At 38.8% G+C, this 27,808-nt stretch overlaps 1 protein-coding gene across 1 annotated transcript in view; it reads right to left on the minus strand.

Annotated features, from left to right (window-relative positions):
• Positions 1-13,047: 13,047 nt before the first annotated feature.
• SPON1 (spondin 1) overlaps positions 13,048-27,808 on the minus strand; it is a 211,690-nt gene continuing 196,929 nt past the window's right edge. Inside the window, exons 8-16 of the mRNA XM_009288849.2 lie at positions 20,404-20,605; positions 19,183-19,323; positions 18,743-18,818; positions 18,116-18,298; positions 17,613-17,783; positions 17,346-17,513; positions 16,299-16,463; positions 14,723-14,986; positions 13,048-14,185 (exon numbers count right to left, since the gene is read on the minus strand). Coding sequence (XP_009287124.1) covers positions 14,022-14,185; positions 14,723-14,986; positions 16,299-16,463; positions 17,346-17,513; positions 17,613-17,783; positions 18,116-18,298; positions 18,743-18,818; positions 19,183-19,323; positions 20,404-20,605 — 1,534 coding nt within the window. The 3' untranslated portion in view covers positions 13,048-14,021. The remainder of the gene's footprint in view (positions 14,186-14,722; positions 14,987-16,298; positions 16,464-17,345; positions 17,514-17,612; positions 17,784-18,115; positions 18,299-18,742; positions 18,819-19,182; positions 19,324-20,403; positions 20,606-27,808) is intronic.

A 27,808-nucleotide genomic window follows, 5' to 3' on the forward strand; every position in this document is an offset into this window, starting at 1 on the left:
AGGTGTAGGCTCTTCTGCTCACTGCATGGCTGAGCTAGCCGCAGTTATAAAATGCCAATACATGGCACCATCTTTTGCCAGTAAGTTGTTTGGAAAAAATTAACAGGAAATATTCTCTGTCAGGAAAAACAAACGAAGCAAAATGCAGCTGTGCATAACATTATAATGCCTCAGAATTTAAATACGACATCAAAATCCAGCTCCTGTCCTTGCATTGTTCAAATGCTGTTGTTATTACAGATGCTGGAGTAAATGAAGTAAACAGCTATGGGTGTCTGTTAATATGTAAGTTATATATGTAAGTTATATTTGGCATTTATGTAACTCTTATTCTGCATGTTGGGTGCTCTCTACGATGTGTCTGTTGAAGACATAACAAAGTGTCCTGTGACAATCTCAGTTTAAGACTATTTGTACCACCCGCAGTTTGTCTCTGTCCCAGTGCAGTATCATGCAGCCCCTCAGTTTTTGCTTTTGTTTTAAGCCAGAGTGGTACCCTGAGCACAGTTTGATCCCACAGATAGTTGCACTGGCACAGCTGGGGGTGTGGACCAGTAGTTAGTCAAAAACAAGCAGTGGAGGAAGGCACTTTTCACTTTTTTTAGGCCATTAAGCCTTTTTAGCTACCCAATGTTTCACGGTATGAGACAACAACCTGAGGAAACTATCTTATATTCATGGTAATCATTAATGATATTCACAGTTGCATTTAATCCAAAATGAAGTCCATGCCATGTATAAATCCCACTTGAAGGGCAGACATAGATCTTGGGCAGCTAAGAGCCTCCTGCTGACCTCCTATGTCTAGAGGAACTGCAGCACTGGCAGCAGCCAAAAGCAATGGTTCACATACGGCAGTAAATCAGTCAACAATGACTCAGTCAATAACCTTTTGAGATAATACTATAGGACAAAAATCTAGTTTCAGTAAATGGCATCGCACAAATATCCACTATCCATACATTACATAGGTTTACCAGCTGGTACTTTGAAGACTGCAGCCGAATTTAGTCTGACCTTAGACAATAGGTTCTGTTCTTTTGGTGGGTTGGACAATAATGTAATGGGAAAAATCTCCTTTAATGGTAAGCACATGTTCAGAGTCGTACATGTAAAAAGTATTGTATATATCTGGAAAGCATTAAATCAGAAGCACTCTGAAAGTATATGATTGTCAAAGAGTGAGTCTGAAATGTGATCTCCCAGCAACTTTTCCCTTAAACACTGAGCACATTTTTCCTATTTTGTTCTTCTTTCCGTTTTGGAGATTTTTAATGCTTCCATGAATTTCAGATGAAGTCTGCTTAAGTGGTGGACAGGTGTAACTTATCAGGGGACGAATGAGGAATAGCACAATCATTAATCACGAAGCAGAAGCCCTGGGCATGGAGTCAAAGTGCATTGTCTGCGAAACAGTTTTCTACAGATTACTTGATAATGATATTAAGATTGATCACACAGTACTGATCTTTTAGGTGATGTGAGCTGACCTACTTTTAAAGGGGCTTAATTTGCAATTTCACCATACCAAATAGAGATGTTGGCTTGTGTAATGTAATTTACTAATAGGATTCAAAACATGCAGAACCTTAACCCTATTTTGGGAAGAAGGTATGATCACTTCACTTTGTCAATCCTCTTTTCTACAGGGAAGAATTGTTTTTGCAGAGATCAGGTTTTCAGACATGATTATTACTACACTGAAGAAATACATAGTGAACGAGAAAGGTGTAAAGACCCATTATACTAAACAATGTACTATAAAACAATGTCTGATCTAACCCACTCCCCAGTCTAAATAGGCAAAAAAGTTGGAGAAGAAATTGTTATCAATCCTTCTTTACAAATGAAGCATGGAGGCATAGAGAGCTGGTCCCACAAAGTAGTTTCGGCTCTGCAACTCAACTTTTGTCTCTTATCTGTCCTCCTAGAACACGTGGGGGGAGCTGGGCGTCAAAGCACTGTAGTTTGAAGTAAGTGACTCTATGGGACACACCATGCAGGCAATAGCTGTGCGGTGGCATTGTGTTTCTCTGCTGACCTGTCTGCTGTGTATCACAACAAGGCCGCCTGCAGCTGCACGTCTTTTCACAGTGGTGCTTCTTTGTAGTCGTTGTGTGCTCAGGGCATGTTTTCTGAGTTACAACAGAGCTGCCCAAACAAGAAGGGCGGAGCGGGTACGGTGACAGTAGCAAGGGTCAGCCACAACTCCAGATGACCAGACAAGCCTGTTGCCACAAGGCAGCTCCAAGGCCAGCATGGTGCAAGGGCAGCCACAGCCACAGCCAAGCTCAGGCAAGGACCCAGGGCAAGGGCTGAGCTTGCATGCAGCTCCCTGGCCAGTGAACCTTCAGGTACTTGTGGGGGTGAGTACACCTGGGGACCCCAGGAGAGGTTCATCAGGGCAATTAGAGCCTGTTGGTGTACACTGAGGTTCATTATAAAGCTGTCTAGTTTATCCATATGTAGTTCTTTTTGTGAAGACAGAATGATGGGTGTCTTCCTCTCACTAACAATAAGAGAACATCCTTCCTGCCAAATATAAGTCCCTGCTACAATGCATGGTGGGTTGTAAAAATTAACCGTGGGCAAAGCAGTACATGTTCTCTTAAATGACTTATTGAAATATCTGAACAATTTTAGCATACGTTAAATCAGAAACATGATATGGAAAATTTTAGATTGACTCAAAATATATTATATGATTAAAAACTAGATATTTAAGAAGGAAAGTGTTAAGGAGAAGATGTTGATGTTAATTTGTAGTAGTCATAGCAACCTAGTTCTTGCTTTTGTAACATTCTGGTCTTTCGGGATTTGAGGGGAGGGAAGAGGGAACGGGTTTTGTTGTTTCACAAGCAAAGTTTGCTCTGCTGAGATTGTGCTTTGTTCTAGCTTTTCTGTAGTCATATCACCCAGTATCCAGTTACTTTAACATAATCACTTCACGCCAGCAGGAGTAGCTCAGGGAAGACAATAGACCTAAAGGAGCAGTTTGAAAATTGGGGGTTGAGCAATCAGTTCCCTGCTGTTATTTATGGGATCAATTCTGAAGGGCCTGACTTTTCCAAAACATTCGGCGAGAGATTTCAGATGCCTAAATTGTGGTTGCAGGTATGTTCTGTGGGCCATGTACCTAAAGCTTAAGTATTGCAATGCTGATGATTTTAACAGTTAAAGTTCTTTTTTGGATCTATGCGAAAGTGATTTTGCTCCAAAGTACTGTCTTAGTAAAAAGAGAAATCTCGCTCTCAAAAGATGGTGATTTTTTTTAGAGAGCACATGGAGTTTGTTCTGAGTTGGACCTACGTTCAGTTGGTGCCTGAAGAACTGACCTGACTTCCTAGAGCCCCGTTGAATTGCAGCAGCCCATCGACTTTTACAGGCGCTGCCTGACTCGCTCGCTGTTGTCTGTTGGTGCTTGGCGGGTCTGGATTAGTGCGGGTGAGCCTGGTAGCATTTCATAGAATCATAGAATAGAATCATAGAATCATTGAGGTTGGAAAAGACCTCTAAGATCATCGAGTCCAACCGTCAACCCAACACCACCATGCCCACTAAACCATGTCCCTAAGCGCCTCATCTACACGTCTTTTAAATACCTCCAGGGATGGGGACTCCACCACTTCCCTGGGCAGCCTGTTCCAATGTTTCACCACTCTTTCAGTAAAGACATTTTTCCTTACATCCAATCTAAACCTCCCCTGCTGCAACTTGAGGCCATTTCCTCTCGTCCTATCACTTGTTACTTCGGAGAAAAGACCAACACCCACCTCTCTACAACCTCCTTTCAGGTAGTTGTAGAGAGCGATGAGGTCTCCCCTCAGCCTCCTTTTCTCCAGGCTAAACAGCCCCAGTTCCCTCAGCCGCTCCTCATAAGACTTGTTCTCCAGACCCCTCACCAGCCTCGTTGCCCTTCTCTGGACACGAGGTCTAGCTTCGTAGCTCTCTTTTAAAGTCAAAAGCACTCTGCTGATTTACACATGCTTGCTCCTGTTCATTGCCCTGCTCCCTCGCCCAGCCCTGTGCCTGAGCCGCTTGCTGGAGCTTGGGTGGCTTGGGAAGAGCAAAGCCATTGTGTTCGATAACTGCTCCCACGCTGCCGCCTGCAGACGCGGTGGAGGAGTCTCGGACGGAGCCTCCAGCCTGGTCTGGATGCAGAGGTTACGGGTTTTCTTTCTGCACGTTTCTTTCTTTTGGAAATAGCTTCAAGCAATTAATTGAAGGAACGCAAGGAATTAATTGAAATTAACTTTCCTGGAATTAATGAAACACAAAAATAAACACCCCCTGTTTCAATTAGAGGTATGTTCTGTACGATCAGCTCTGTTTTCTTTTTCTGTGATTTTTATTTTTAATTATAAATAGAAAACAAAAAGATCACTGCAGCAGGACAGAAATAACCAAGCTGTACCCAGTTAGAGAAGCTAGTCTGGTTTTGGTCACCATAGAAATGAAAAGCTCTAAAAAATGCATCTGGGAGCAAACTATTTCAGGAAGGCAAACTACTAATTGCGGATGTATTTAAACATATTAAACAGACATATAGAAGATAGACATACCAAGGTCCAGACATGTTTTTTTTACACTACTTTAGAATAGAATCATAGAATCATTGAGGTTGGAAAAGACCTCTAAGATCATCGAGTCCAACCGTCAACCCAACACCACCATGCCCACTAAACCATGTCCCTAAGTGCCTCATCTACACGTCTTTTAAATACCTCCAGGGATGGGGACTCAACCACTTCCCTGGGCAGCCTGGTCCAATGTTTAACCACTCTTTCAGTAAAGAAATTTTTTACTTGGGAGAAGAGACCAACACCCACCTCGCTACAACCTCCTTTCAGGTAGTTGTAGAGAGCGATGAGGTCTCCCCTCAGCCTCCTTTTCTCCAGGCTAAACAACCCCAGTTCCCTCAGCCGCTCCTCATAAGACTTGTTCTCCAGACCCCTCACGAGCCTCATTGCACTTCAGCTTCTAGCAATACAAAAAAAGGTAAACCTATTCCCCTCTGGTCAGCGAAGACTGTGTGGAAGTACAGCTCTGCTCATGAATTACTCCTGCAACAACTTTCCCCTTCTTGCAATGTTGCAGGCAGGATGCTCTGTAAGCCAGTGCATACCATAAATTTTCACCTAATGGTCTGAGAAACCTCAGTGAGAAATCCAATATTTTAAAAGAATATTAAGTTAGCCGGCAGTTATATTTTACATTTTTAAGTCTAAAATGAGTAAATAAGCTTTTTTTATAGTTCATAAAATAAAATGTTAGCAGTATTCTTTGTGTATTATGTATTGTGTATTCTAATTGCCAATGTAAAATTCGTACCTTAATTAGTAGAGCAATGCCTACTGTAAATGAGAATTAGTTTGGTAACTGTTGCTTGGAATAAGGTGCATTCCTGTTGCTCTTATTTATAATTGAAATTTTGAAATTTTTTGTAATTGGCAAAAATTGAAAAAATAATATTTTAAAATGGATAAATTTTTGATAAAGAATTTGCAAAGTTCTGCTTTGTTAGGTGATTCACACTAAAATGTCTTTTTTTTCCAAATTACATAAAAATAGACAAGGCCACTGTTTTCTTGACTCGCAAGACTTTTAATTTTAGAATGTACTTTAATGTGAAAAAGGAGAAAAAGCTGTTTTGAAATAGTTTATCTATCATCTCATGTGAAATTAAACAATACATTTAAAATATTTAACTTCAACTGCAGCGAAAATGTTCCTAAACTGCTACTTGCATATGAATTTTTTAAAGCTCTGTTTAAGCCCCAAAAGATTAATTTTTCAGATTTGTTTTCCCTTTTCTGATTCTGAGCCAAAAATCTTTATGTGTTATACTCAGTCAGTGGCATAAGCTAATGTTTTCATGTGTTTTTCCCAAGAAAGACATAAAGCATTTTGAACCTAGGCCTCCTTGCTCTTGAAACCCATCGAACCCAAAACCTTAAAGGTGTTTTTCTGTCATCGATCCCTTTTAGATAACGCAGCAAACAAACAGCTTTACTGCTGCAGGTCGTGCTTACAGGAGGACAGAGAGGGATGCTGCCTGGCAGCTTGAAGCTGGACATGGCTTTGGACATGACTTAAAACTTGTATGAAATAAGTATTACCAATTTTCTTTTTTTTTACATGATTTATGTTAAATGGTAAGGAGTACTTTGCCATTTGTTAATGGTGTGTGGATCATTGCATATGACACAGTAATTCTTCTTGGATGGCTTTTCACAAAGACAATGCTTTCTAAATGCTTTTCAAGAAGAGAAAAGCTTTCCAGTCCTGTAAGCTATGCTTTATATGAGCACAGAAGAGATTTTACATGGGTAGGAGTACTGTGTGATGTAGCTGCCCATTGCACTCAAATCAAGCAGGTTAAGGCTTGGGCTGCTTTTCTGTGCACAGGCTGCAAAAAGCCCTTCAGATTTCTTAACAGTTCTAAACCATTTTCACCGGAAAAGCACTTATCTTTACAGAACAGTGGTGAATAAAGTAATGCCACCACAACTACAACAGGTGCTTTACTGTCTCGAGTACAGAAAACCTTACCCAAGAAGAAACTAGGCACCAAAATTACTTTTGAGTCACACCAGCCTCAAAACCCTGTGCGTGGTTCTAACCCTGGCTTCAGCCAAGGCGTTTTCCCCGCTGCCAGCCCTGCGGGTGGCTCGGGAAGCCCGGCTACAGCCCCAGCCTCAGCTCGGTTGCCAGCCCCTGCGCCCCAGCACCAGCACTCAGGGAGGCTGGCTTTAAACCGCATCTCCTTTGCCCTCCCTTGCAGGAGCGTTTCAAGCCCTAGGCCTGCTGCCTCCTAGCCAAGTGGTTTATTTCCTGGTCTATAGGATTTCTGAAATGTTGCTACTTCTGAAGATTCATAAAAATGCGTTTTTTTCTAGGGGAAGGTATGGATGCCTCTCTGGAAGAGAAGTCCACAGGGGTCTGTGGCTTCATGGGCAGAAAAGACATTGTTAGCTCATTTCACTACTTCCCGCTCACCCATTTCCCATCTAATTTGTGTCCGGTAGCATTTCTACAGCTAATTAAAGAAGGTCGGGACAAGATTCATGTCTCCCTGCGAGGTGCCTGGCATGTCTGCAGGCAGCTAAGCTGTGGTAAGGCTCTCGGTGTCAGCAGTTGTGAGCTGGCAGATACAGAGAGAAAAACGCTTACACCCTGTGCAGGTCCTTGCAATCCGTGATACTGTGCGTATTGACTCTGTTGCTTAGTTGGGGTGTTACGATTTTTTAAAAACACGCAGCTGTGTTGGCTTCCAGTGCCATCTAGTGGGCTGTGATTTTAGTTCTCCAGTAGGCAGGGTTCCAATAAAGACATTTCAAGCCTGTATGTGTGCATACATTGGTATCGGTATTCCTTTCTGTACACCGCTGTGTCCTTCCAGAATGATCCGTTTACAGATATTTATGCTCATTCCCGATATTTAGGGTAGATATAAGCTGGAAGTTGAAACATGTCATAGAAAAGTAAACAGAACTATACGTTTGCAAGTAGACGGTATGACAAATATTCATCTTTTCCTTTAATGGAGACTTTTGAGATAGAATGTAAATGTTTTAACATTTATAAATAGTATAGCTGCTTGTTTGTACTTGGAAGCACTGTTCCTGTACTTGTACGTCTTGTTCTCCATGTGTTTTTTTATGTAAGCGGTATAAAAATTGTATTCTCCCATTCATAACATTTTATGCATTTTCAACTCACATGTAGACCACTTTCACATTTTAAAATTATAATCTAGAGCCCTTCTTTTCTTTTCTAGACACTGGTTTGTTTCCCTAGCTGCTCAAGGGGGCTTAAGGCTTCTGTAAGTAAAAACCTTCTTTTTTGTTGTTTTTTTAACTTCTGACTTATGTTGATAAAGTATTGGAAGCATATAATATGTAATACCTCAAGGTTTATGGGTAAAGTATGGGATCTGTTACCTGCATTTTTTTAAAAGACCTATTTCAAAACACCCTGCCTTTTGCTAATGAAAAGGAAGCAAACTGGGAGCTGAGAGGCTTCATTTTCTCCACTTGTGCTAATGTGATAAGTAATCAGAAAGGGAGGACTTTCCTGTCTCAGTGTTTGCAAGTTTATTACTGATGGCAGAGTAAATGATGTTCCTAGGACTTTTATGAAGAAGATATGAGAAGAATGTAGAGCTCCAAGCGTTAGCATTTTAGATGCATTAAGCTATCTAGACCATGTGAAAAATGTCATTGCCTACTGAGCAGTTAATGTGCCCATCAGTCATGGCACAAACTGTTCTGTCTTTTGGAAACCAGAGGAGACAGAACTCAGTATCATTCAGGTGGCCTGTAATTGCTTTGTTTTGCACAACACTGCATGAAGTGACTGCGTCCCAAAGTTGAAAGCGTTGCAATAAAGATCTTAAATGAGTTTGCATGTGGAGCAAAGAACGCTAAGTGCCTGAAACTTGGTAGCTAGAGATTTTTAAGCACACTTCAATTTACTGGTAAAGGTTTTTTCCCCCCTAGTAGTTAGTATGCTGCTTCCTAAGTGGAAAAAAACCATGAAAAAAAATTGTGGGACAATGTATGCACTGTATACCATATATATATATATTTACACACACACACGCTATAGTTCGCTTTGCAGTTAAGAGCATAGCCATGTGACAATATGTTGTGACATTAATAACTATATCAGAAATGGAAACGATAGTTGTCAAATAGTCTGCAATGATAGGCTTCAGATTTTAGCTAAGAGCTGTGCATAATTTCAGGGTTTTGCCAGTTTTTTCCCCACCCCAGAAACACAGTACCTGTGGCCCTCAGAATGGCAGATACCTCTAGAAGGAGAGTGAGGTAACTCATATTACAAATCATGGTTGAGGACCTGCTCTACCCATCATCGTTCTGCCATGCTGGTTATGTTTTAGGTGTGTTGGCCATGCAAAGAAGAGCATCCTAAATTAGGGCAGGCATACTGTCAAGTAGGTCCTAAGCAATCCCTTGGATGGCTATTATTTAAAGAGGCCATATGTTCACTGTGCTGACTTGAGCATTGGGGGGTCTGTGACCCCTTCTGAGGAAAAGCTGTTCTGATACAGCTTTATGGGCCATAAGATCATGATTGCTGTTCCAAACGTCTCTCCAGTCAGTATGCCAGAACATTATATTGCTCCATAAACTCACTTAGCTTCACATTGTCAGTGGAGAAAGAGTTAGTTGGCTCACTTGGTAAATTGTCCTTCAGAAAAGTCTGTCTCTGTCCGTTAGTCATATATGATGTGAAGGTGCCCAGCTGACTTGTCCTGCTAAGCCAGACTGCCGTTACCGGCATTGCAGTGACTACTCTGCTCATGCCAGGCAGGCTCAGTGCTGTTGGTCTTATTTGAACACAAAAGGATTAGCAATTTTTGCTGAAATTCCACTACTCACCAACAAACTAAAGCAGGGATTACAGAAAGGTGAGTTAATCTGTCTTTGTGCTTCTAAAAGTGGCTACAAAAATTGAATGATGCTATGGCAGAGTACCTGCAGGGAGGCGCTTGGCAGTAGGCACTGTCCCTTTCCAAGTAGCTCAGCACCACTGGTGCAGAGATGCTCCGTCGGTAGGCAGCTCTTTGCAGGTGAGCAGCACTGCTGGGGTGCCTCACGCTGCTGTTGTACACGCTGACAAACCCGCCTCGAAGCAGCTGCTTGGAAATACCGAGCATTTTTCTAAATGCCAATGGAGTTTTATTGGACCAGACTCTGCCTTCAGTTATTGGTAAGCAACACCCAGCTTGTCAACTCCAGGCAACTACCTCTAGGTCCGCCTCAGCCTTGTTATGCTTTAGTCTTAGAATAGGGTTTTTTCATGAACATGCTGGTCACTTCCAGCTGTCTGCAAGATGTTACTTATAGTCGCATTTCTACAGCAGGAACTTTGCTGAGTGGCTCCCTCTAACTGCTGTACTTTTCTGTGTAATATCAGTGATGTACTTGCACTCGCAGCGTACCTAAATAATCTTCTAGTAGCACAAAATATCAGTTGACAGTTTCACAAAATCTCAGACTTTTTGAAAGCTCATTTTTAACGATTTTCCCATTCATGTATCACCAGGCTTTAAAATGTGTTCTTTTAAATAGTTTCTCTTTTATTAAAAATGAACAACAGCAGCAACAAAACCAGCACAAGAGTAATACAGGGTAATTTGAGTAACAACACTAAGTTACCCTGTGATTTCTAAAGAACAACAAACTGTTTGACAAAAACCTTGATGCAAATAACTTCCAAGTGGAAAGAATGACTGGCTCTAGTAAAATGCAGCTTACTCCAGACATCCCGTTAGCTTCAACAGGAGTAAAATGTAAATAAGAGTGTGACTTGACTCCTTATATTGATAAGTTTTTGGGGGTTTTTGGTGTACATAATCATATTAGTTGAACAGAATCTCATACAAGTGTAAATTTCATAGTAAAGATGTCTTTATTCCAAAATAATAATAATGTGTTAGCCAGACAGCTACAAAACATCTACACAAGACTTTGGTAAGAAATATTCACGGTAGCTTTTTCATAATTCCACAGCAAACAAAAACAATGAAGGAAATCTAAAAATGCGATCAAACAAAATTTTGTTTAAATTGTATGCTGCACACAGAGTCCTACTGTACATTTATTAAGCCCCTAACTTTTCTTTTTTATTATGTGTAAAGCTTCTACAGTTTGTATGTTAGAAAAAAACACCATACACACAATGCTAAAATCTGATAGTTGAGGTCTACAAAACTGGAGCTTTCAGTTCAGCAGTATTATTCAGGAGATAAGAGAGAGAACAGTTCTCATTTTTATTGACTGATAATCAGTGGCTATTACACTACTAGAAAGTTTACAGTAACAATGCAATACTTCTACATATTGTATATCAGAGCTTTTTCTTCTGAATAGAAAATCAACCTCTTATTTTTTCTTCATTTGTTTTTGTTTGTGTTTTTTGTTTGTTTTTTTTTTACAAAATGTAACAAGCTTAAATATTTCTTTTGTATCAAGTTAGAAGAAAGACAAGCGACTTGTAAAATGTTTCAACAGAAAAACAGTGTGAAAAGCTGAACCTAAGCAGGAACGATCACGTTTCTGACCCAGTGCAATCTACGTTGCCATTGCATGTATTAACAAGGTGTGTGTGGGGGAATTTTCCAACATTCATAACTTTAATGAGCCTAAGAGAAATGACTGGAAATCACACTGAACAGCCTCCTAAGAGAAAAAAAAAGTATATGGAGAATCAAATTAGTGAGAACCACAGTGAAAGGAATGCCAGATTGTTTTAATGGACAATTTTGTGGGCACATTCAGAAAGATGTGTATTTCCTACATACCTAATGATGTATTTGGACTATGTAGCCTTTGGCAAAGGGAGTAATTAAAAGACAAAACAGCTTGATGAACTGGAACAAACGTGAAAATGAAAATAACTTAACATTGTTTTTAATTGATTATTTGCAGAAACAGGCACGGTTTTGCAAGATTAGCTTAAAGAAGTGGTAAGGGTTGATGAGATAAAATATAGTCCATAGACTTATAGCATTCTTTTTCCATTCAGAAGAAACTTTCTTCTTCTGCTCTCTCTGCCCCAAGCTCTCACAGATCCAAGCCTACAAAAACCACTCTGTCACACATTACATAGTCAAAGGTTATTTTTTGAATGGTTAGCCTCAGCTGGGATAGCCTCTGTCAGGCTCAGCAAGAACGACTCACAAAGGTAGGTGGTGTGTGGGTCTTGACTGCACATGTAGCTCTGCCCTGGCTGAGCGCCTGGCATTAATTGCTGTAGCCCTTCTCTGCAACCATCTGTTTCTTCACCTGAAATATGCTTAGCTGGTCACTCCTCTAGCATCTATATCATTCCACTGTTTTTTTGTTGGGTTTTTTTTTGGTCATAAAAGGGTAATGTGCAAGGTAAGGTCATAAATACATTACTTAGGGATAGTCTTGCTGCTACACTGTAATGACAGTGCTATAGAGACATAAACTGCAGAATTTTTCAACAGGCACAAGGAAGCAAACTATCTGAATTAATATTATTAAATGAGCCAAGCTGTACAAAATATAAAATGTTTGGTTTTAGCATTGACCCTTGTTGTATTCATTTTTCTCCTGGTTTGGTTCACTATGGGCTTGCACCCATTTCATTTAGCAGCGGCGGGAGAGGCTTAACACTGCGGTTGTCTCCATTTTTTCCCTGGCCCTCCCTTCATTCCAGATCTAAAAAAAAGCAGTAAAATACCTTGAGGGGGTGGGATGCAACAGCTGTGGAATTCCTGAGCAGCCCTTGCAGTGTTCAGTGGAGAAATGATGATGAAAAGCCCTACAGTGTAATGTGACTAGCCCGTCTAGCCCGTTCAGGTACAGGGAGGTAATGAGAGGATTCCCAGGGTAGTGATGGTGAAGTTGAACAGCCTCAGCGGGTTGTGGTTCAGGTCAAATGCGGACACTTAAAACCTGGGTGTCAGGTTCTCAGGATTGTGACCAAGTGTTAAGGAAGTGAGTAAATTAGTTAAGGCTGATTTAAAGAGACTATGAAAAAGTTTTTCTCCATTCATTTCTCTCAAGCTTGTTTTAAGAGTCAGCATCAACAGTCTTTATTTTCAGTGCATTGTTATTACTTATGTAGAGACATAGGTGTATGCTGCCTTTCCTGGACCAAAAGATAACCCATCTCCTTCATCTCTCATCTTTAATGTTAATGTGTTAAACTTACAGTATTATATTCCAATAGCAAGTGAAGCCCAAGGTCTCGCTGGTCCTACACCTGGTTACACGTAGGGATAAGAGCTAAACTCTGCAGGAGATGGTGTAAAATAAAAGCGATTAGAATGGTAAGGAGCTATTTTCTAATCTCAGGCAGTTTGCTGATCACTCGGGTGGTCAGGGAAAATATTTATCCTGGCTAGTATGGGTACAAATGAGTAATTATCACACATTTAGTAATTTTTAGATCCTCCTATACTCTGAGTAAAAAACCATAAACAACACTGCTATAAATATATTCTTGTGTCAATCTGTATTTAGTATTTTAAGAGGCTGTCATTGTTTCATTTCAGAGGCTCCCTTCCCTTTGTTTGTTATAAGGGATGCATGGGAACTTGGCTCACCTTTTCGCTACCATTTCTATTATGTTATAAACCTCTTTCTCTCTTCACTTGTGATTGATTAACAGCCTCACGAAACCGAATCTAATTTTTTAGTGTCTCTCATGTGGAAGTCTTTCCGTGACACAGCTATTGCAACTCTCTGTGTTTGGACCAATTTCTATTAGTTCTGTATCGATTTTGAGAGGCAGTGGATAGACCCAATATAAGAATATGGCATCTAAATATATGATGACATTCACACATTTTCTTTGTGTGCTGTTTTGAATTTGACTATGTAGTGGGCAGACATCACTATTGAGCTCCACAAATCATTTCCTTTTTAAGTTTTAAAGAAACAAAGACCATTTGCATGGACCACAGCATCCATGTGAAGAAAAGTATATAGGATAAATATTATAACTATCAGCTTAACCCAATAGTGTAAAAAGATAAACATGCACCTTTAATATTATTGAACCAGCATTAATGAAATTGCTCCTTGGCATAGTTGTGTAATCATGTAGGCACTGCTTTGGATTTTCAAAATCAAATCGAGAGACAAATCCTCCCACATATGAAACGTGTCACTTTAACTTAGTTATGTTAATATGCATGCATCCCATGTCTTTACAAGTAGTATTTCTATATGGCTATTCCATGTCCACAGATATGTCTGTATTTTAGTTAAATGACTCATAATGACTTACTATTTTTATGCATTAAGGGCTGGCTGGAGTACCAAAGATTTACTCTCAGCATAAATCTGTGAGGAAATATTTATAAAATATGTTCTTGCACCAGCAAGACTAAAAAGCAAACCACACTGCAAAAATGAAAACTAATATACACTTTATATTTTTTGTGTTTTAAAAACCAAACCAAGGTTGACTTTCCATTTAGCTCAGAGTGCATCACTTGGAAGCCTTGTGTTTTGTTAACAAGGATGAACATTACATGCTCTTAGCTCCTTTTTGTCTTTGCAACTAGCAAACTGAGTACTTTTGGACCTCTTCTTTACCATCATGTAGCGTTCCTGAATTCCACCTCCACAGAGCGTAGAACATTCTGTCCAAGCAGTCCATGGTTTCAGCCTACAAACTGAAAAAATAAGTCATTTGATTAAGTTTTTAGTATTTCAGTCTAACCTCCATATCTCAGTATGTGTACCACTATGCAAGTGTGCACACTTACATGTTTTGAATCTAAGATAGCATATTGCCTAGTTTATTACAGTAGGAATTAAGAAACCCCAGTTAAGTATAATCAAGGTGCATTTGTCAAACTGAAAAAACATATTAAAAAAGAAATTTACTGTCTACATTATGAAAGACAGATAAAATTAAGAAACTGTTAAATTTTCACATTCCACACTTGGTAGTGAAGAAGCTAAAATATTTTCAGTGATGGGACATGGACAGATGTAAGCCTTTCTCCACTGTGCCCTAAACTTAGGTCACAGATTTTTGGTGACAGGCAAACATCGAAAGTGGCTATGCTTTACTTTATTGCTAAAACTTTCCCTAGACTAAAATGCTGAAAATGTTCTCACAGCATGAAGTGGAGCTGCTCACAAACTCCTGTTATGCAGAAAAGGCAGACAGACATGAGCATACTAAAAAATGGTTTCCCACTCACCTGGATATTGCTCACTATCTATATTTTTTTTTGCTTGTTCGCTTCTCCTTTTCTCCCGGGCTTCTTTCCAGCGCCTTTTTTCCATACCTGGGCCTCTCAGGCATTTCCTTACTCGACATTTTGTACGTTGGACAGTTTCTGGGCATGCTGTTCCTCCAAACTGTGGTTCTATTTTAATCATTCTTGTCCTGATCATATGGCCCTTTCCACATGAGGTATTACATTCGGACCACTGGGACCACTCTGTTAGTTCACAGTCGATGGCTGCAAAGAATGAGAAATATTACATGAAAGCCGTGAGATCTAACCATAAGGTCAAGAAGAAAAACACAGATGTGCCTAATGAGTTTTTACATCCTAAATACATGAACGCAACTTAAGCCTCCAGTCTTTTCAGCAAATGTTGTGAGGCTACAAGTCAAAATGTTCTGAGTCCATTTCTAGCAGAATTATTATTTGACACTTTCCTCAATTTCTTTTTGAAGAGTGGTACTGGCAGATCACTAAAATTACAAAGAGAATAACTAATTCTCCTGTGCCTTCTTCAATTTTCCCACCCATATGTCTGTTTTATAATGAAAAGCTGTTAAAAATTGAGTTATATTTACAAAGAATCTGATACCTCTGAGATCTAAGCCTTGCTTTACGGGTAGTGTTATGCAATAAGCAAGATTCACTAATACCATTAAGTCTTAAAAGTTTTCATCTTTCAGCACTGCTTAAAATTTACAGCCCCAGTGAATAATAATCAAAATGATATTTCACATTGTTTAAAAAGCTGAATTAGCAAATTACAGTGTAAAAGCCTTTTTAACCAATACTTTCTGTGAAAAATAATGTAATTAGTTATAAAGCCTCATAAACCAGCTGGCAACAGGACACTAAAAGCAATCATATCTTATTCATTCAGCAGTGCCTTAGGCTATCACGCTTCACAAAGACTGCAAAGCAACTAGAAATTTGCACCACCCAAGAAGAGGAGGATTTTAGTGGAGTAAGGTAAAAAATCAATGCAGCTGTCTCCACACCATCTGCTGGCTAATATGATATTCCAGGTTGCAAAGGGATGTAGATCAGTGAAAAGGCTACGATACAGTTCAGAGATGTATCAAAGGTGGAGTGAGCCTCTTTTGTGTTCTTTCTGTGAGCTAAAAGAGTCACACAGGCAATTTTAATCCTTCTTTCCTTCCTTCCTTCCTTCCTTCCTAGCACACATTCTGCATTTGAGTAAAAAATAGGTTTTATAATTCTGACTTATTTACTATTGGGAAGTGCACAAACTGTTGCCTGAGGTTGTAGTGTGTTAAATATGCAGAAACCCTATACCCAAAGCAATATTGGTCATCAGCGTAGGGTTAAGTAAGGCAAGCTGAAATTAAGACATGGACATATTCCAGCTCTCAATAGCTCAAAGTGCACAATAATAATAGTAATACAAAAATTTAAAACAAAATAATCCACAGTTGATATCACTCCTATCTAAGAAGTGATGCTATAAAATGGTGATAGAGTTTTGACCCATAGACTGTGACACACATAGTTAGGCTCCTCTTTCCAGAGAGTTTCCCACACTTACGGCATTCGGGCAGCATGCATTTTTCTGCTTGTTCCAGCTCCTCATTGCAGTCTCCAAGCTCAGCAGCAGATTTCAGCATCCTTTGCCGAGTTCGCATTCCCTTCCCACATGTTACACTGCAGTCACTCCATTCAGACCAAGGAGAGAGTAGACAGGGGATAGTATCTAATATGAAAATGAAAAGGTAATGAAGTCTTGTTATATATAAATTGTGAAGCTATACACTTTGAAAATAATACAGGTGGAAAATGTACTATGTTTTATCTGTCATCAACCAATTATACTTTGTTGTCACTTTGGACAAAATGAATCACCAGCTGAATGATGTTGCTGAAGAAGCTCAGAAAACACTATATTAAATTGGAAGGTTTGCTTGGTTTTAATACCCTTTCTTTGCTATCTTTTTCTATATCTTATTCATATCTGCAGAGTCCCAGTGCTTCCAGGGAATAAACAGTTTGAGGAGGTATGTTTCAATCATAACTCCTATAAAAAAAACCTGGATTGTTGCTGTGGACAGAACTGGAAGTCAAATTGATATAGTCTAAAATGTGATACTTCTACATTTTGTTTACCAAAAATATTTTTAAACTTAATTCTTTCTGTCTTTGATGAAAATCTTAACATTTCTTAAGAAATTAAAAACAATATTAATAGTCACAGTAAGGGTGAGATTGGCTGACTGCACAAAAGGAGCACCTCAATTTCTGAACTGTTCATGGGCTAAAAGGAGAGGGCACTGTTTTATTCTAGCCTTATGATTAAATATACCTCATATTCCATAAATTAGAGTTGCTTATGTATGGCTTGCTAATATACACATCACTGTATGGGTAATAGAGTAATAGCATACCACTGAATGCTTTTTACTGATACTCATTCTGTTGGTGAACGTGGTATTTAATGCACATTCCCTAAGGGATCTAATTTTAAGGAGAACAAGAAAAAGCAACGTTGCTTCTGTTTTAGCTATATTCTTTGTGTGACGGAGCAACGTGTCAGAAATGATGCCTCTATACCAGAGGAGATAAACTCATGGACACTTACGGCATTCAGGCATCATGCATTTCTCTGCCTCTGTAGTTTCGGCCTTGCACATGGATCCATCAGCGGGAGTCATCTTGATCATCCTGTGTCGTCTCTTCATCCCCGTGCCACAGCTAGCACTGCATTCATCCCACTCTCCCCATTCAGTGACAAGGCAGCTGCTAGGGGCTATTCAAAATGGACCGAGAAAATCATTCACTAGTAGAGCTCATATAAAACAATGTTTTGGGCAGTGCTGGATTTTAAAAAGCTAAATAAAATACTTACAGCATTCCTCATTTACAATACATTTCTCAGTCTCTTCAGTAGGCACTTTGCACATAGAGCCATCTTCAGGGAATTGTTTTACATATCTCTCTCTAGATCGCGTTCCCATCCCACAGGAAACACTACAGGGGGACCATGTAATCCAGTCAGACATCATGCAAGTGGAACCATCTAAAATACAGAGAACCATTTCAATTGCTAATATTAACATACTTGCTGATAAATCTGTAGTTACCCATTGGTGTGCAGTATCACTTTTATGCTGCCTCTCACATTCTATCCTCTCCTCTATTGCTTACTTTACTCCTTTATACTCCTGTGTACTTCATGCACCGACTCAGATGAACTGCAGAATTGAGCAGAGACAGCTTCAATTTGTATTCTTCAGCAATTATTCCTCTGTTTGCCATAACCCAAGTCATACAGCAACCAGCAGCTTTAAGAACTTTAAAGGAAAAGTAAACACTACAAGGTGTTCTTCTCCACCCTTTCCTTTTGGTTACCTTCATCACTGCAGCCTGGACCCATGCATGGCTGGAAGTCTTGGGTATCTGGACAGGGCACACTGAGGTCTAACTGAGCTTTAAGCATTCTCTGCCTCATCCTCTTGCCCTTTTCACAGGTAGAAGAGCTGCAGGCTGACCATGGGGACCAGTTTGAATATATGCAGGTCTCAGGGGTATCATCTAAAAAGTAAGAAAAGGCAGTGAATGTTAAAAATAGATTGTCCTCCATTTGCTTCTCTTTACTTGACTGGTGATCGCTTTGGATGCTAATAGGATACATTCTTTCCTCCTGCACTCTATCTTCTCTGTTTTAAACCCAAAGGAAAAAAAAAGAAGACCAACTGCCAACTTTCATTAAAAAAAAAAAAATATCTTTTTATTTGAACCCCAAAAGTCTTCTCTTATTGCTTTTATTGTTATTGTCATCTTCCAGGTATACATGCAATTTCTTTGCTGTATAAGGGAAGGCTAATAGCAGATACCGCAACAGATGAAAACCTAAATCACTTTTTGGCACTGAGTGGGACTTTTGCTCCTAAGTCAGTTTTGTACTTTATCTAGAAATGACAGTGGAGAATGGAACAAAATATAAATTATTGCAGCACAAACTAATTTAAAAAGTACCTTCTTCTTTTTCCTCTGGGGCTAGGTCTGCCACAATATCATCTATGTTATCAGGTACGATATTGCATTGCTCCCCCTGCAAAGAAATTGTTGTGGAGATTGGATATAGGAAACTCATACATATATGCAGCGAGAATGGCTAAAACAGTATACTGTGAGGCACTATTGCATCTGCAGCACTTTTTCCTCTTCTAATTCCTATGCATACTTTTAAAAAAATCCCCAATTAAGCAGATGCAGCAATTACCAGAAGTAGAAGAAATAATACCTTAAGACAGTTTTAAATTTAAGAAACAGTTTTAGATCTTTTCTGCCATTATCTTTGTTGTGGGTAGGTTAAGGAGTGTCGATTTGGAGGGAGGGGACAGGAAGGACTGGTTTTTTGGTTTATGAAGTGGGTTTTTTTACTTGCTTGAGAATTTTATCTATATATATTATACCTTGCGTGCAATTCTTTCAATGACAACTCTGGCTACCAGCTTGATAGATCCTCCTTCTGGATCATAAAATGGACTTTGAGGATGATCTAAGCTTGTAAGTGGTCTGATCTTCTCTTGAGGCACTGTAGGCTTGTTAGGAGACTGCAATCAAAAAGAAAAAAAAAGTTAAAAAAGAAACTAATAATTATGATTAATAATATAATTCATCTGCAGAAATTAAAACTTCTCCAAAATGCTAAATTGGGAAATTCCAATATAAGATGAACTCGGTACATTCATACTTAATGGTAAGGTGTTGGTTTTTTTTTTTCAGGAAGCACTTTTCTAACACTTTGGGATTCAACCCTAAAGCTGGGTTCACAATAAGATGTATGCCTTGTTGTGTGTTTAGATTACATTAATAAAAAAATTATTCAGTATGCCTCCAGAGCTACATTATAAGTGGAGAAATTCCTTAGGTTCTAAAGAGACCAGGTCTGAATGAAATAAACCAGCCATCTTCTGTCATCTGAAAATAAGTGTGGTATATGGAATATGTGGAATATATGTGGTATTTGAGGATGTGACTAGTCTTGCCCAACTTCAGTGTCTATACTGTCTGTATAGACACATACTGTAGGTACACTTGTCACCTATGGAGACCTAACCCATTCAGTAATTTGACATAACTCATTTGGTCAAAACCAGGACTTTACCTGAGGATGATGTGAATCTCTTCCTAGACTGAGAGAGTGATGGAGACAGAGAAAATGGATGATTTGAGAGTCTTGTAGTGAGGAGAAGTCAAGAGTTTTAACCCCTGCTGTAAGGAATAGGTAAGTTCTCTGTGCCAAGCAGAATAGTTGGCATTGGGTTGAAACAGTAGAAAACTCAAGTTGATGCGGCTGCTGATGGCACACAGATTTGTATCAAAGGGCTTGGACACCTTAATGCTTAGTTTTGAGCAAACGAAGTCTTCCATTTATTTAACAGGTGAATATAATAATATCCCAGGTGAATGTAATATTACCCCATTAATAACAATGCTCAGGGAATTCAGACACAATGACCGACAGTAACCAGCTAGCATCTGTCTAAATGAGTTTTAATTCATTATAAGCACAATGTTTACTAGAGTAGTATAAAGGCATATATGGCATTACCATGGATCAAATAGCTTTCCTCCTTCACTGCTTTAAGGTAAACTTTATGTTTTGAATATATTACAAATAGTCCACGTACCTCATAGGTAACGCCACTGTCTGTGCCAGCATCCCAGGGTATTAAATCCTGAACAACTTTCTGAACCCAGCCGCAGTCCTTGGTACAGAGGTCTTCAGCAGAGAGACCCACATTCCAGTCCGGGCTGGGGCCAAGCATGGTGAGGAAGGACATCAGGTGCCGGTGACGATCGACAGAAAACTCAGCAGAGGGAGCAGCTCTCCTGAAAATTGGCCGTAGGAAGACTATTAACAACTGAATTCAAGTTTGCTGTTAGAGGGCAATGAAACTGGTGCTTCAAACTGAGAAATCCTGAACACTGGCATGACACTGTGTATGTGGAATGTGGAGATGGAGAAGCAGGACAGGGAGAGGACTCCTGCTCAGCACTCTGTATTTTTAGTCTCCATGTACCATCTGAGAAACAGCTCTGATATCATTCAAGGAGCTTTACAGTTTAATGGGTGAGAGAGATGTAGCAATAAAGAGCTGCAGCAGCATGCTTATGTCTTAGTTGTATAATAATAATAATAATAATAATAATAATAATAAAAGAATCTTTCATGAAACTTACAAAAATTTGAAGTAAAATAGCAGGGAAATACCCTGAGGTTTTGATTGCTGGAATACTTTTGACCTCCCCCCCAAAGATAATACAAATTCCAATGCCAGAGTGCTTGGAAGTGCTACTGTGTGTATGTGTGCAAAAAAGCACTCATTAATAGAGTTTTAGTGCTTATGTAAGTGAGAGATTAATGGCCATTGCCAGCCCTAGCGAGTTCAGCCAAGACTTTTGCAGGTTTCTGCCAGTGTATGTGAAAACACCTCTATTCATCCAGCCTTTGTCAGCCGTTCCCTTAGGAAGAACTCGTGCTGAATCATGCAGTGCTCTGCGATGCTGATGAGCAACTATCACATTCCTTTGCAAACAGAAAATAAAATCAGGGCTGAACTGGAGGTTTCTGTTCACAGATGAAAACCTGGACCTCTTCATGGCATCCTTCTCATGAGCAACAACAAATGTGGAGTGATTTAAAATATGATTTTGGCAATTCTGCTCTACCAAATACTGGTCTGATGTCAACCCAAGTTTTCTTCAGTTACAGGACTTGGATCAATATAGACTCAAGTTGTTTTTTTTTTTCAATTTTATGCCAAAACACACTGCTTTATGAGCACCTAAAAACCATGATTGTTTTTAATATAAGGGATTTTTACAGTGTTATTCATCTTCTCTTTTTCAGTTAGGTAGCTGTATATATATAATGCACATACACTGTTTGTCTCTAGTCATAAGGAGTTTATTCTTCCTATAAATGCTTGCATCCCTGTAAAACTGTGGCATTTCATTTGTGAATTTTTTTCTGTCTCATAGCATTCTCAGCATGTTAGGGAAAACAGAACAGCCCGAAGACAATGATTTTGAGTAGTTATCACGCAGTTTCAAATGTAAGATGTCTAAGTTAGTGTATCTAGTTCCCCTTCAAGAGGCAAGTTGCAGAAGTAGGCATTTGCTAATGGGTAAAATGTTCCGGCCACTTCTGTTCCGGAGTCTTTAGAAGCTGTTTCTTACTGTGTAAATTATCTTACATTGAATTAAAGTCTCTGAGTAGAAGAGTTTCTAAGTGTTTGATGACATTAATCCTGCCTTTCCCAGAAAGAGATGCAAATGAATTTTTTTTTCCATGACAGATAGAACTCTGATTTCAATGGAGCAATTTGTCTAATGTAAAGTAATAAAATAATGAATGACGGTATCAACTTCGCTTTGTGAATACAGTATCCTGGTATATTTGTCAAGTACCTAGCAGTGATTAGTCTTAAAAAAGCCTGCTAACTGACTTCAATTAACTAAAGGATTTACTGCACTGTAAGGGTCTCTAAGAATTCCCTATAGGAATTTTATATTTAAAAGAGTACACAGCAGAAGTCTAAACAGTACACAGTAAAAATAACAAAGCGCTGTGTGTTTGTATACCTGATCTTTATATTAAGGATATGTCTAATACGGACATTGCAGAATAGAGGCGCAGGTCAGCTCTTTCAGGAGAAAAGCAAGGGCGGTGTGGAGCTGCCCACTACTGCGCCTGGCACCGGAGCCGATACTAAGTTAGTTGGTATGTATTGCGTGACATTACATTTCAATGCTCTGTGCACACCTGCTCTCAGGAAAGACAAGAGAGGCAGACACAATCATACCCTTTAAAGGCAGAGGGTTGGAAATCACTTGACTACTTTAGGCACATTATAATGGGAATCTTTTGTCACCTGTTATTCTTGTGATAGGCACGTACAATTAAGGCTTTGAATGCTTTGTCAGGAAAGTAAATATTAATCATGTTATTAATATAAATAAAAATTGTGTATTTACATTATAACTAACTGTATCAATACTGAAACTGTGTAAAGGAACACTTCAGTAGGAGATACTCTTTGCCTACAAGCCTTTGCATGTGTTAAATTATATCAGGAAACCTGAGCCTCCCATAATTTTCCAATTTCAGAGCACTTCACAAAAATTACCTATCTTCTGCTCCTTTAAGACAGATAGCTAGTTTCATGGCCATTTTACTGTATTTTATCCCATAACTGCTTAACACAGAAATATAAAGATTAATAGAGGACGAATGGAGGCAAGTTTTCTCCTCTTCCTTCCTCCACTCTTGTGCAGATACGTACACAGTGCACCTACACTTTGTCTGCAGTGCAGCACAACATGCCAGGTTGGACATTTTAAAAATTTTTATATGCAGTGTTTAAGAATGAAGTATTTAAAATATATATTATCATAAAATGTATTTGTTGTACTTGCTACTTTATTCTATTAACAATTTCTGCATGGATACTTGTAAGCAGTATGTGTACAAATTTGAACCACAATTATGTAATGTTGCCCAAAATTCAACATTCACAGTCCTTCTTGAGTTGCTGTAATTAAGGAAGAGAAATGGGCTGATCTAAGGCTCAGTTGATAACTACTACCTAGGCGTAGGGATAGGCACTGATTGGGCTTATACAATAGAGAGCTTCGGTGGTTTCTTTTGTTTGTGGGTTGGTTTTTTTTTAATAAAATGACAAATTTCAAATGTTTCCAGTATCCACATGAATGATGAATTTATGAAGCTGGCAGGAACCTAAATCCTTCCCTGCATATCTCAACAACACATCTGGCTCAAGTGTCCGAAGATTGGCCTATGGATGTCCCTGAAGGAAACTAGTGTAAAAAGGTACTCAAGTGCACCCTAAAACCTACCTTTTTCACTTCTGTATTGTCAACACACCTGATAAAATAGGGATGTAGATCATCTTCTTTATCTCTGCTTTCAATACAAGTATATATTGCCATTTTAAGGCTTTTAAATTTTAAGAAAGTTTTCTTCTGTGACAGGTAGATCATGTTTGGTAATGCCCACAGAAAAAGCCTGAAGTTTGTAACCGATGTGAATTTGCTGTAAGAGAAAAATAGGTCCCTTTTCCTTCCCCTACAAATGTACATGCGTAAAAACAGTGGCGAATATGAGTTGCAAAGCAAATCCTAAACATTAGGTAAGTTCTAGGTGACAACCTTGTGAGCCCCACGGGGCTGGGAAATCCTGCTTTCGTTGCCTGAAGCAGACAGTACTTTTCCACTGTGAGCCTGATCAGCCTGCTGACAATTCCTGTCACGTAGTACAGAGTGAAGCAAAGTACTAGATAGTGTCCTGCATCCTAATGTTTTCTGCTTTCTTTATTTTTATTCTATTTTATTTTTGCTAGCAAGCTTTGGATCTCCAGCTATAGGGATGCAATACACTGAGCAGCGTAAACGAATGCTCTTTTTTCCCCTCTGTTTTTGTGTTTGTTTGGTTTTTTTAAGGTTAAAAGAGCACAAACATGATTTTGCTTTATAAGTTTTTTTTCCCTAAATGGCAGTCTAGTTGCTATCCCTGCTGGGGGTGGGGGGGTTAAGAAAGCCTTTGACAAACCAACAGAAAACTCAGCTTGCTGCAAGACATATTTTTGAGTGTTGCATCAATACTGTTGTGTTCTACTGATATCCCTGTAAAAGGTAATAGAGCACACGTAAGGAAGGTGGTTGTGGAGAGTTACTGGATGAGAAATAGTAAGAATAATATTTTGCAGAATAAAACTTTGAGGTTACTTTTGATTTAATATTTGATTAATATACACATAAAAGATGTAGAAAAAGGCAGCCCAAGCATGTACTCTTTGTCTCTGTGATACTAACTAGCTCAACAAATAAGACCATTGATAGGGTTGAGTTTGTGCCATTGGAATCAATGTGAATTTTACTACTGGATGATATATGTTCTATATTCGTATAAGAAAGCCATTTGCCTCACCCATGCATAAGGAATTTTGCAGCAACACAAAAGCCTATTATATAAGGACAGATCTGAACATGAACAGCATCTGTATTTCCACTGCAAAGTGCAGTGTAGTGCAGAGAATCTCTTGCTAGCTGTTAAACTCACCAGGTTGGCTGCTAGAAGTCATTCTAGCTATGGCAGCACAAATGCAAATAATTTTTTCAAATAAATTAAAACAATGTATTAGATGCTTGTCATACAGCAGTGGAGGAAAAGCCAACAGCCTGAAACATCTTCAGAAATATTGAATTTGTGCAGTGCTTCACAGTTATCCAAGTTCTGACTTCAGTTGTGGGTGAAAAATAATGTTGTGATTAAGTGGGCATATTAGAAAGAACAGGACAGCATAAAATACTAATTGTTATGATATCTGTTTGAAATAAAATTCTAATTCAGGTAGTCTTATATATTTTATGCTGGGGAAAAAATCTGATTGATTCCATGGATTTAATAACTATATGGCACATATGGTAGTTTGAAATGTCTTAAACCTCTCCAGGTTTCTTCACAGAGCTGTATTAAGGTATAATTGTCCTAAAGCTATTATTAGAGTCTGTATACCAGACTCATTTGAGCGTACCAGGATCTGATCTCGCTTGTGCTAAGGATAACGTAGTAGCCTTTTCAGATAGGAAGAAAAAAGTGTAAACACGAGAGAAACCAATCCAAGTCTGATGACCATCGGAGGAGGTAGGTAGTTGAGAGTGCTGTGGGCCACATTGCCACTGGTGTAGTGTCAGTTCTAGGTGGTGCTGATGATGTGAAAACACTATTTTTTTTAAGCTGAGAATTTAGCTTATTACAGAGATCATGAAAACTGCATATTTTACGGAAATAGTAAATGAATTTCCTATTATACCTCTAGTCAGCAAAAGTGACATCCTTCTTTTTTAGAGGCTTACACTACATCACATACACTTTCCAGGATAAAGAATCTATTTATTCATCTTTGGAACTTTTTGCTATTGATACAAATAACATTATGAGCATGGAAACACATTTCACACCCTTGAACTTCCAACTCTGCACCTCCTGCCTACCAGCAGCACCTACACAACATCTGTTTTATTGAATAAACTTTAAAATCATAACATCCTGAAAAGTGCACTAGCTTCAAAGAAAAGAAAAAGAAGAAAATTAAGATCTAAAATTGAATGGAAAATACTACTCTCCCAGAAGTCTGCAACTAACAGAACAAATTTGATGGCATATTTAGATGACGTATTCTTAAGAAAACCATTTATGAAGTGATGCAGAAGAATTAGGGCCATTACATGGACAACAAAGTTTTATGCGCAGATATCAACACCTGAACATAAAAACAGAATTTCAGAGTTGCACAGAAGGAGGGGGAGAATCCTTCTTAAGTTCTGCTTAAATGCAGGGCAGGTAAGCATTTAACCTAATGAATAATTTAAACACGCGCATGTCCCAGAAGAGCCAGGGAAAAGAAAACTACAATAAAATGAACACTGAGTCAATGAAATTTAACTGACATCCATATAAAAAGTTGAAAAATGCTTTAAAGCCAAGCTGTTATTGTCTCTGAGCACCAAATCAGAGGAGGTGACAGTAAGAGTCTGGCTATTTTATTTCATAATGAAAGAATAAAGAAAGCCGCAACAAATTCTTATCCACTTACCTTTTGGACTACAAAAAGTCCTGCATAACAACCTCTGTCTTTGCTGTATGTAAGCTCTTAAAATGAGAATATTGCCTATAACCAGCTAAAAGAGATGGATATGTAATTGCATACACAACTAAGGGATTATGTCATTACCACTGACATTAAAACCACTAATCAGAACAAATGCTGCTCGAAAATATCATTCATCTGAGTATTTTTAAAAAGCATTACAAAAGGAAGGGACTTTGTGCAGCATATCTTTCAGACATTTTCATATTGTCATCTAAACGTACCTGGCATGCTACTTTAGGTAATAATGATATATTTTTCATTAAAATACCAGCTATTTGATTGAATACCTTCAGAATGGGTATACCTTAATGGTATGATTAATAAATGTGAACAGTCTTTCTGCACTGAAAAAAAATTCTCAGATATCTCAAGTTAGGATTGCAATTTCTGAAAACTGCTGATTTTTGTGTGTGTTCTTTGCAGGTTGTCACAAAGCGGTTAGGTGTGGTTATCCCAATGGTGCTGTCAACATTTGCTCTTGTTTAGAATAACTTGCTGTCACTTTTTAGATCACTTACTGTGCATTTACAGTCAAACCACGTTTCAGGAAGCCTTTTGCAATATGTGGCATTCCTGCATTTTATCCAGGCCAGGCTGACTACAAAGCCAAAGGACTCTGCCTGTACGAATTCAGGAAACTTCTCTCTCCTTCACTTCCTAGGAGCTTTGGGGCTACAGATTGTCTGCCCAGAGTAATTACAGCTATATTTACTATGGGAAATCCTATAGGATGTTGTAAGAGCACTGTTGCTTTGTATCTCCTTTTCACCTGGCTAATCTACAAAGCCCTGGCCATGCACTGTTTGTCCTTAGAAACAGCGATGAGAGATCAGTTCTTCAACCCAGCATAAGAACCATCACAGCCAGATTTCTGATCCTTTCCTCTCCCATTAACAATATCAGATAAACAGCATAGACTTATTTATGAGACTGTTTTAGCAATGAGCTCTGGTTTGCTATTAATTTAATTTATTCTGACAATTAGAATACAGCAAATATCTCCTTTTAACAAAAATTACTATGAGGTTATTTATTGGAATATCTACAAAATGTAGATACTCCTTCAAATTCCTTTCAAAGATTTTAAAATACTATTGTCATGCATTTCCAAACCATTTATTTTGCAAGTGTCAAAAGCTCAGAATTGCATATTACATTTCCCCGGTCCCAGTGTAGTCTCTGAAGATATCCAACATCTCACCACCTTTATTAATATGATACACATTCCATTTCATTCAGCATGTATATCCATCTAACCTACATATGACTTTTGGTGTCTGGAGATGTGAATTAGAGTAAATGTTTAATTATCATTACATTCACAACAATACAAACAGATAACAATTGGAAGTTTGAA

This window comes from Aptenodytes forsteri, unplaced genomic scaffold, assembly GCF_000699145.1.
Source record: "Aptenodytes forsteri isolate BGI_AS27 unplaced genomic scaffold, ASM69914v1 Scaffold8, whole genome shotgun sequence".
NCBI lineage: Eukaryota > Metazoa > Chordata > Aves > Sphenisciformes > Spheniscidae > Aptenodytes > Aptenodytes forsteri.